This window comes from Protomyctophum bolini (genome assembly GCF_963924005.1).
Source record: "Protomyctophum bolini genome assembly, chromosome: 13".
Taxonomy (NCBI): domain Eukaryota; kingdom Metazoa; phylum Chordata; class Actinopteri; order Myctophiformes; family Myctophidae; genus Protomyctophum; species Protomyctophum bolini.
The window spans coordinates 28676414-28687789 of record NC_137874.1 but is presented as its reverse complement, the minus strand read 5'-3'; the positions used below and the strand labels follow the sequence as shown (position 1 = coordinate 28687789).

Here is an 11376-nt window from a genome sequence, read left to right as displayed (position 1 = left end):
AGTCATTGGTTCATGCCATGGACACATTTTGCACACTGTGAAAAAATTGCCAATGATAATACCATTCAAACTCTGTTGTGTGTTAGGTTAAATTCAAAAGATATTGGCTGAACAATGTTGTAAGGTAATATGAATACAATTACATAACTGATTAATTAAGATGATTATTACATTTTATAAGGCAATCACAAGCCTTTAAAAGTTTAACAGAATTATTACATTTGGAAGATAACCCTCCCAACATGGCTGGTACAAGAAAGTAGTCTTGCGTTGCCAGACGATCAGAGTTCTCTGTCAACCGGACACATCTGTATGAAGAACCACCATAAATACTTTGGATTGGTTCCACATTGCAGTTCTTGGTTTAACTTTAATTGTTTCCACCCAGTTTGATTGTCACTAGTCTCTAGTTGAGCAAAGACTTTAGAGACTGGCTTGTGAGTCTAGTGAGAAAGGAATTTCTGCACTTACATTTATGTGTATTAGATTACTTGTAACCTAATCACACCCCTACATGTGTGACATACACAATCGTTCTGGACACACACATGCAAAGACATGCACATGCACACATGCAAAGACATGCAGTGAGAAAGAAAGAAAGCAGACGCAGCCATATGATGAGGAAAAGTGGATATTGAGGGAATGCTGGCTGAGCTGGCCACTCTCAGACTGTCTCAGTAGTCAGCATACCTCACATAAACTATAGATCCATAAACCTGGCACGCTCCAGATTGATGGCTGCACAAACATTCGGACACAGAGATGTAGGCGCCACTGTAGTATGCCTCAAGACAAAGGTATCAAGTAGGGGAGAATACTGTGTTGGAATTGCAGACAGTATAAATGCAGGGTGTGCTGCTGCACCTTGTCTATACATTACGTGGCATTTAGCCAAGCCATTCTGCTTATTCCCACAGTGTATATTCTGATGAGGGACAGGCAGACAGATTAGCCTTGGATAAAGATCCTAGCATGTAATCTGAATTCAAGTTCATTTTTAATATGCAAGCATTGTACTCTATTGTTTTACAGATTTACAGAATTTATTTTGCCTCCCAAACACAAGAAAAACAGTCATGTAATCATCGGTTGTTCCATAAATAATGATTAATAATTAAAATAAACAAAATGACTGTTTCCAGATCAGTTTAGCTCCCTCTAGCACAACTGACTGGTCGCTCCTTTCATTGCTGCACTGTTTCACATGTCCCTATATTTCTGTCACTCTTTCTCTCTCTTGCTCCCTCACACTCCTCTCTCTCTTACTCGCCTCTATCTTCCCACTCTCTCCCCTTCTCTCTCTCTCTTGCTCTCTTTTTCTCTCTGTCTCTGTTTTCTCCCCCTTATCCCCCTCTCTTTCTCTCTCCCTCAACCCTCCCCTCTTTCTCTCTTTTATCCCTATCTTTTTTTTTCTTTGACTCACCCTCTTCATACACAGTCAGTTTGATGGAGTAATTCTTCCTCCTTGCCCACTCAGCAATAGCCCCGGCCCACACTCACAGACAGTTGTGCTTTTAGTCTCCCCTGTGCCTGTGTGAATCTATGAAACGGCATTAAGGAGCTGATACGCTGGATTCTTATGATCGCTCATTTTGAGGTAAGTGAACAGTGGGCTGGGCTGCCTGCTACTATAGACCTTATCTCTTTGGCTATAACATGTGTCTAGAGCAGTTTGGTTGCAGCAGTGGCTGTGAAGCGTATTACAGTTTCCCGCATGGCCAGCCGTGTGTGTGAGTGTGTGTGTGTGTGTGTGTGTGTGAACATGAAGTCCTTACTGTGTTGCTGCTGCTTGAGGTAGGTAGTAGATATAGTGTTTTAGCTGATCTTATTCAAATGCATACATTTTTCATGTGTGCATAATGTTTGATTAGTATGCATGTCTCTCTATATGGTTTCTTACTTTCAAGTTTGACGATAATATACAGTGAAACTGTAGATTGTACTGTATGAAATTGAATATATATATAAATACAACTTACCTCACACGATTCTCATAGTGGCAGTATTGTATACTGTGTAGAGGACTGCCACATTAGTTGTGAAAGAAACATATTTATATATTGTAGGCTTATGTCTGGAGAAAAAACAAGAAATAAGTTAACAAATCTGTGAACAAAAAAGTGGAGCCAAAGTAATGTGCAAATACAATGCATAGGGACCCAATTCCTCCCTGCATACTTAGCACTCATGCGTCAAGGGTTGGATTGGGGTAAATCCCTGCAACATACTAGACTAGAGTCATGTCCAAGGGTTGTACTTGTACATCAAGCTGCCTCACGCTACAGAAACAGGAGATAAGCTCTTGTGCTATGGGCAACATGGCTCGGCAAGGCTATACTTACTTATGACCAGGAAAGGTATATCACAAAAGGTCTAAAAACTGTGTGATAAAGTAGCCTAAACCAAATTGCACTATTAAAAACTACAACCTATAGTATAGTAAACGCCATAGTATTACAAACTTAAAGTGTTAAAACTTAAAACGACTAATGTTAGGCCTATTTAATTGTGAAAGGGGTACTAACAATAACATTAGTTAGCTGCCCCAGCTTCACAGATTAGAGATGCACCTAAATCGGAGGAAATCCTTTATTTGAAAATTAATATTTTATAGACACACATCACCCACATCCACATGGACAAATTGGACATCAAAATCCAAAATTAAATGAAATTTTCAGTTTTTGCTGCAGTGGGCCTACTGCTCCTCCCACCCCAGCTGCGGAGCTCCCCCACTCCCCATTTGTGATCACAGCATTGCTGCTTTCTAAGTTCCTAAAAAGCCACTGACCAGACTGTGTCCCTACGCCAAGCGCAGCTGCTCTCCCCTACATGTAATGTAGCATGAAATTAAAAGTGACACAATATATCCACGAAATGTTTGGTTTGTCTATATTTAATTTACCATTATGAATAGTTTATATTTATTATCAAAAAACTGTCTTTGTAGTATATGTATGTATAGGCTGCAGGCCAACTGTGTCTGTGTTTATACTATACAACAACAAGGCAAGTATCTAGAACACGTATGTGACTATGTGTACATGGCAACTGAATTTAACTCTATACAGCACTATGTCACATGTTGGTGTCTGCAATTTCTTACCAGCCGTGCTAGCGTGGCTGGTATTGTATTAATTGTTTTCTAATCCTCACAATTCACAAGTAGCATGCATGTGGTCAGGGCAGGCACTAACTATAGCTGAGCCACCCAGGGAACCCCATGCAGCGTCTGCAATTTAGTGAGAAGGTCTGAGTTCAGATATTCAAAACAGCTCAGAAGGCCACAGTATATTTTCCTGTCAGTGTGTGACAGTTTATTGGGCCGAGTTTAAGCCATGGCCAATGGAACTGCTGACTGGGGGATTGTAAGGACAGAAGTTGTACTTCAGAAAAGTAGATTTCATTCTGGCTTGGAGAAAGCTAATAATGTAATTGACAAAGTATGAAATGCATCTCCTCATTGAAATATGTTCTACCCTTTGGGAGTAGTGTTGGTGTCAGTATCATCTGACTCTTGCTTAAAGCTGCTATAAGCATAATATGTCAGTTTAATGACCTTTATTTTTATTTTTAAAATTCAGATAGAGCAATGAGTACAACGCTCCTAAAAAAATGTATCTCTCTGACACATCCATCTAGGGGCCACAATTTGCATTCAAAGATGTTCCTAGAAGCTTTGTCATTGGTTGAAAAAAATAAACCTGGTCGAAATGACTAACCAATCAGGAAGTAGACAGGCAAATTAATCGACCAATGACAAAGCTTCTAGGAAAATCTTTGAATACAGACTGCGGCCCCTAGATGTGTCACAGAGACTACATTCTTTTTGGGAGCATTTTACACATTGCTGGCTGTCTGAATACCCCCCCCCCCCCCCCCCCCCAAGTCATTAAAATGTAGACATTATTGCTTATAGCAGCTTTAAGTTTGAAAAAGATTCAGCTACAAGTTATTCAGTATTCAAAGTTTGCTTGATGTTTACTCCTACAGTGGAGGATTCAAGGTCATGCTGTATGTTTGTTTGCACTTGCAGAGTATGGTGTTTGAAAGTGTAGAATGCTGATACGAAGTACGTATTTTGATAGTAGTTTTGGGGCCAGTGTTACAGTATTGGTGACACGTCTCCTGTACTCACAAACAATGTGTAAAGTACCCTGACAGTCTGCAGAGCAGTGGACATGTGTTCCAGACTGTGATCAGCCAGTCAGAGACATATAGGCCAATGGAGGATTTCATTTGTTTGGAAGTGGTGAAAACATCCTAATGGATTGCTTGGCTCAGAAATGTACAGTATTATTGAACAAGAAATTATAGTACATATAATGAAGCAACAAAGTAGTGTCTCGGGCTGTTAGCGGCTGGGAGAGACTTCCCCCACATGCCTTGGAGTGCGTCTGTGTTTGTTATGGACTGCAAGCTGAACGACATGCCAGCCAGGTCCTTATCAACATGGTAGCTTCCCTCTACCTGGTCCATCGAGGCACCCTGCCTGATGGCCACAATCTCCACTGTGTGTCGATTCTGACTGTAATGGGAGAGTGATCGCAGATGTAAGGACTGCTCCCAGTAACGGTGGCCAATAGGAGATGAGTTCTGTCATCCAGCATTAGTGCATCATTGGATTGGCTATGCTCGAACGATGAGGATATTCAGAGGGTCCTATACCGCCCAGTGGGCACAGTGACAATAGTAACAATAGTCCTTCAGCGTCTCCGGGGCAAGAGATGCAATAATGTGTCAACAACTCTGCATTCCACATCGGGCACAGCTAGTGTGTGTAAAACCCAAGAATCGAACCTGAGTCTCCCATGTAAGCCTAAGGTCGAATCTCCCTTTGGCCAGGGGAGTTATTAGCTATAGGCTGAGCTACTTCACTTCCTTCATCCCATTTTGTCCCGCCCAACAGGAACCCTGATCCCAGTCATGACACCAACGTAACACCTGAGATTTGAACCCGGGTCTCCCCTTGGCCAGGGGTGATCTACGCACAGCTTTTGGGCTTCAGGCTGTGCTACTCTGCTACATGTGCTTACCGATTACCGGCCCAGCCAACCGTCTAGAGTCATGTAAAAAAAGAAACATGTGGTACAGTCAGACATTAAGGCTAAAAGGATAACAGAAAGGTCCTGGGGACTTGTTTCCATTGTGGTCCAGTAAGGCATATTCAGTGGGCCAGCCATGCTATTATCAACTGCCTGCTCTATTGTAGATTGCGAGCACCAGAAGTGGGACGTAAGATAGCTTCCAGTGCCTTGCTGCCACGAGTCTACTGTAAATGAAAGAGATTCATGGCTGCACCACCCAGAAGGGACCTAACCACCACCACACACACTCACCCTCCAACAACAGTGTCAGTAATGGGCCTTTGCAGAGAGACCCTCCACACCAGACGGGGGCCATACGTTAGTCCGACGTACCAATAGTCGGACATACATGGCCGGTTAAGACTCACCCTGGCTTCCGTGTGTGAGGTTAGGGTTAGTTTTATAGGTAGGGTTAGTAATGTCGGATTATTATTGGGATGTCATGTCGGAATAATGCTACGCACCCACACCAGACAACTCTCAGTCTGAGCCCTTGGGAAGCGAGGGAGGCGTTCGCCTCAGCATCCTGTGTGTTGGGTAAGTGGGTTACTGGGGACAGTAGATAGCTTCAGGTGGGGGCTGTGTAGTGTGAGTGCATGTGTTTGGTCCAACGGAGCATTGGTCCGATCGACAACCTACCTCAAACCCTCACCCTAACCCTAACCTCCCCCTGGGCAGCACACCTAAACCTAACCGCAACCCTCTCCCGACCCCCAGCGCACCTCGGACCAATGCTCCTTCGGAGCAATGGTCCGTCGGATCATAGTATGCCTCCTGTGTAGTGTCCCAGGCTACTGGTTACTGGGAGAGACTTCCCAGCATAACTTAGGGTCGTCCATGTGTCTTTATTGATGTCATGGGGTCCATGCTATATCCAGGGTTCAGCTGGCTTGATGGTTGGTGTACTGGCGTAAATAAAAGAGAGTATTGTGTAACTGGTCATTATAGTAATATTATACAATGGCAAGATCTGTTTGCTCATTGGGGTGTCTGATTCCTCATTGATGAGATAAAAGGTTTTAAGGGGTGTTCACATTCTAACAGCAATCATAATCACGATAATGATGTAACAGACCGCGCTGTTGTTACTTTATGGGCTTAGCTTTAGTTGTGTATTCAATTGTGCCTTAATTTGTTAGTGGGGTTGTAAAGGGTGAATGCATGCAAGGGTGCAAATATTACCCATTCAGATTATGGTAAATAAAACCATGGTAAATGACTCTTGATTACGAATGGCAATGTAAACAAACAAAACAAGTAATAATAATCATTCATGACTGAAGTGTTTAAGCATGCTATTGTGAGTGACTTACTTTAACTTTATACTGTACATTTCCTTATTCACACCCCGTCTAAACACTGGAATCACAGAGACAGAGACATAATGCCCAAGAAATTTAAGCCAGTGTCTGTATCTTTTTAGTGTGGCTCTAATGTCATTATGGACCCTTCATCCATCCCTAATTGCTAATTCATTATTGACTTCATTGATTAACTGGAAGATGTGATTTCATTGACTGGTAATTTGGTGAAATATTTGCTCATTACTTCAAAATATGCAAGTCACTGTAGTAATATACTGTAACACTAGACACTAGACAATAACAGATAATGTCATCATTGTATTATGTATTAATAAATACTATTCATAGCCAAGTCCTCGTTTCCATCACACATGTATTATGGATGTGACTGTCTCTCTATTACAAATTTTAATAGTTGGAGCTTGTCAATACCCAGACATGTGAGTCAACAATGTCAACACAAATAGACAATAGAGTTTATTGCAGTCCTGTCATATGTTGCTCTTGCTCCTATCTAGTGTCAGAGTGCGAGGGCGACGGCCTTCGCAACAGCCTGACCTCGAGGGATTCCATTCTCAGTCGTGAGAGGAAGAAGGCCTGGAAAAGACGAAGGTTTGTCGACGAAGGGGAGAGAATCAGGTATCTACGCTGCTTCATGAATGGATCTGATATACAGAAACAATGTTGAGTGTTGGCCTGTTGGGTTGACTCTGAAGAGTTTGAAAATTGACCTGTAAGGGTATTTTTACCCTTTCAAATTAACAGGATTTTAGCTGTTGCTTTTGGGGTGTACCAGTAGCTCCACCAAGCGTATAATTACAACGTTCCTGGTTTGACAAATGTACTGCATGAAACAAGAACACTAACCACACCCCTGCTCTAGCTTAAAACAGAAATGTTTACAAAGGTAATCAAGGTATGCAATCACATGATCACATACATTTTAGACATGTCAGTCTATTTTACTTATTTAATAATAATAATGCTTTTATCAATGTAGGCCTGTTGATTCACATAATCAAATGCATTTCTCTAATAGAAATTTAATTTTGACAAAAGAAGAGGACATCAGGATTTAGAAGAAATGGATCGAAAATCTGTCACGGGCACATAGGAGATCCCTGTAAAAGTTTCTTTGAAGTGCAGAAGGGCTTTTTTCTTTTATGTGACATTTACATAGGACATTAAGACATCATTTTTGCATTATGCTGTATGGCAGTGGCAGCATTGTAGCACGGAGGGCTTAGAAGGCTGTGGGTGTAGAGATATATGGCATCGAAACAGACAATGGGATCTCAAAGCCTTCATGTGGTCGCTGATGTATCTGTTGCAGCAGCTGGACTGCTCCTGAGTGATCCGGCGCTGGGTGGTCATTCTGAATGTCAGCAGCATCATCTCACAGTGGAACATGGTTTATTTAGACAGTGCCGCGGCGACAGAGGATAGACAGGGGAGATCAAACTGCATGTGGCACAGATCCCGAACTATGATGATGATGCTACTATGTGGTCAGTGCTCTCACAATTCATTGTGCTCACACAAACACACAACACACACACCACACGCAAGGGCAAGTGTGCGCGTGCACCAACACTCCTAACCCGTTGTAATTTCACAATCTTAGTATAATGTCCCATCTTCAGTGTCTTCCATCAGAGAGGGGATGACGATTCAGAGTTTTCGCTAACGATAAACTAAACAGCTTTGTGTCACGTCGGCTGACGGACAATGGGTGCAACCTCATTTAGTTTGTTTTGGGCAAATGACCATTGGGTTCCGTGGAGACTTGTTGGGTTGATGAAGTCACTGACCGTTGCTGATGTATTTGTTGCAGCAGCTGGTCTCTCCCTGACTCTCCCATCAGTGGAAGTGGGCAGCAGCAACAATCGGTGTTGGATTCGGAGGACTTTTGGGGACTATCTGGACGTGTAGCCATGCGCTGCTCCACCCTTCTGATCATCCTAACGGGGGTACTGCTGTATCTGGTGATGGGTGCAGTGGTGTTCCGCACCCTGGAGCTGCCCACTGAGGAGGGGGTCTACAATCGCCTGCAGGACAGACAGCGCAACTTCCTGCTAAACTATACCTGCATCAGCGAGGAAAACCTACAGGCCCTCATAGAGGTATGGCAGGTATATAGGCCTACATGTGGCTAGATGAGAGACATGTGACATTTTGTGTTTGTATGGTGTGGCTCTGCTAAAGGCTAGCTCTCTATAGTCCAGAGGGTTAGTCTGTGGGTGTGTGCGTGCGTCTGCCTGCTTGTCTGTCTGACTGACTTTTGTAATGGAAGTGAAAGGGGTGGCTGAAACCTTGCCCAAGTTAGAGCCATACATCATTGATACGTCACACTAGTCACATTATGAGATCAACATTGGAGCTATGATGTTCATGTGGATCACGAGACCAACATGATTTGACTTTTGTTTTCTTTAAAATGGACAGATTGAACACCTAACAATACCACTGTCTACCCATTGAACTAAGCTATCCATTGAACTAAGCTATCCCTTTACCTTGCCAATGTTAGTGGCATGCTCTCACCAATGTGCTATGCAGGGAATGAAACCCCTAACCTTGGGAGTGTTAGAGCCATATGGTCTACAAATTGAGCTGTGCACAACTGCTCTGCCACAGCTCTAAGGAAAATGTTTTGTAATAACCTTCAGCATTTAATAATAGATACACACAGTGCGATCAGATGTTCAGTGCTATGCAAAACATTGTTTTGCTTTTACTTGTAGCACTTACTGGTAGAAATGACTTAGTGGCTTAGTTCATCAGTACATCTTTTTTAAATTGTTAATTGATGAACTAAGCCTTTTTGTTGAAGCTTTTTAACATTCTGAAAAGTGCATTGGCTTCTTTTTGACAGTATTGTAGCCTATTCACTGGGGTATTGAAGCTTTGACTCACACTGACCAGCCAGAGACCTATCATATTTCACAGTTAATACTAGGAGCATTTCATCATCCATCATACAGTATTTGCCCTGGGTCTGCGGCCATCCTAATGACAATTTATTTTGTTAGCTTAAACCTTTTGTTTGCTTAAACCAGTATTCAGACTCTCTAAAAGCACTTTGTTTATGATCCAGTGGAGCAGTGTGGCTTGAGTGAAAACCAGATAACAGGTGCTGGCATCGATAGAACCAGCTATGAAAAAAGGGAAGCCTGTGATGACAGGGAGTGACAGCTATGCCAAGTAGTTTTAGCTAGTTTGGCAGCCATGTTGCGTTCCCAGATGTGTGTCAAAGTTTTCTCAAAGGTCTTTTTTTAGTCTGTATTAAAGATGCAAGGGGATGTTAAGGGTTCAGCCAGTTCAACAGTAAAATAATAATACTTTTAAAAATAAATGTTATGAACAAGATCAGAGTTATACATCCAGTGAGGGGTTGATTATTTATTTATTTCATTTTAAAGGTGTGTTTAAAAGTGATTGACTTTATGTATTGTTTGAAATAAGTGTTGAACAGCTCTATATTCTGATTGCATTCATTGTGTCCAGAAACTCCAGTCTCCCTGTCTTTCCATTTCTTTAGCCATACAGTATAACAATTTTTTTATCAAGAGAGAACTCATACAGGATAAACAAGTGAATTTGTAAGTGATGACATAAATAAGTGGAGCAGGGAAAACTGTAACTGGAACACTAGCCTACTCTCTCCTGATTTACTTACACTACCGACAACTGTTTTTGTGCCTGAATATTATAACACAGTGAACTGTATATTCCTTTCTATGAATACAGCTCATGAGTTATACTTTTATATTATTTGTGGTTAAAATATCATGTCTTTGGCAAGTGTTTGGGGTCTGTAATAAGTTTTGAATGTAATCTACAATATTAAAAGTGAATGAGTCATATTTTAGCCTTGTAAGTGAATCATAAATCCATTAAATGACTGAATAGGCTTACTGTTGAATTAATATTGACTCATTGTCACCGGTCAATATTTGCTATACAAGAACACACTCCTCTTACTGTATTCTCTGTTATGAGAAAAAGTAGTGGAGGTACTTATTTGGCTTCCTGACAGTGTATATGAAGCTTAGCCACTAGCAGTTTGCTAGATTTGTTCCGGGTACACATGCATGCACGCAAGCACGTGCACGCCGTGCCCCCGGAGACAGCTCTTCCCAGGATTGGCTGTATCCTCCTCAATAGGCCTAATACTGTTCCGGGACTCATCCAGGTGAGACATTAGCCTCACATAGTATGGATTCATAAATGTAATACTACAGGAAACAATGCTTGCCTTCTAGTCAGCCATTTCATAGTGAGTTTTCAGGTCCTTCTCCCAGGTTGATATTACATACTCAATATCTATGTTGCGATTATTCCAAGTATCCATAAGCGGATGGAAATATGAAATAAAACCTCTATGCCATGTGAACTGAACATCCTAATGAACCCATTCCTCTGGTTGTGTCCTGTATGTCAGGAGGTGGTGGAGGCCATGGGGGCTGGTGTGGACCCCAGCAGCAACTCCACCTTTGTCAGTCAGTGGGACCTGGCCAGTGCCTTTTTCTTCTCAGGGACAATCATCACAACCATTGGTGAGTAAATAATACATTATAATTGTTAATCACTTTAACATGGTGTCCCTATAGGCATATAGGTGAAAGTGTATTATTATTTATTTATTATATTATATTATTAATAGCAGGGTGCAGCACAAGGTGCGGAATGGCAACGTTTTGAGGGCTTGTAGATCTGATATTTTTGCTTGAATAGCTTAAATGCAAACACATCTGGAAATAAAAGTGCATGTGTTTAACATACAGTAGCCTATATGCAACTCTGCGCACACACACACACACACACACACACACACACACACATACACACAAAAATGGGTCGTCAGTGGGGGCGGACCGAAAGTTAGATTTAAAACTTACTTAGCCTTCATCAAGATCAAAGTTGCTCATAAAATATAGATATAATAAACAATATCCATTTAAAAATCCTGGTCTCTAAAC

At 41.8% G+C, this 11376-nt stretch overlaps 1 protein-coding gene across 5 annotated transcripts in view; it reads left to right on the top strand.

Moving 5' to 3' along the window:
- Positions 1-1331: 1331 nt before the first annotated feature.
- Positions 1332-11376, top strand: part of kcnk4b (potassium channel, subfamily K, member 4b) — a 14662-nt gene continuing 4617 nt past the window's right edge. Inside the window, exons 1-5 of one of the 5 annotated variants that reach the window (XM_080780065.1) lie at positions 1332-1600; positions 6913-7033; positions 7728-7902; positions 8232-8517; positions 10839-10953. In XM_080780065.1, coding sequence (XP_080636191.1) covers positions 7898-7902; positions 8232-8517; positions 10839-10953 — 406 coding nt within the window. In that variant the 5' untranslated portion in view covers positions 1332-1600; positions 6913-7033; positions 7728-7897. Of the gene's footprint in view, positions 1601-1752; positions 1798-6624; positions 7034-7727; positions 7903-8228; positions 8518-10838; positions 10954-11376 lie in introns of those variants that run through there. The other 4 variants (XM_080780063.1, XM_080780064.1, XM_080780062.1 and 1 more) reach the window with 4 other exon arrangements.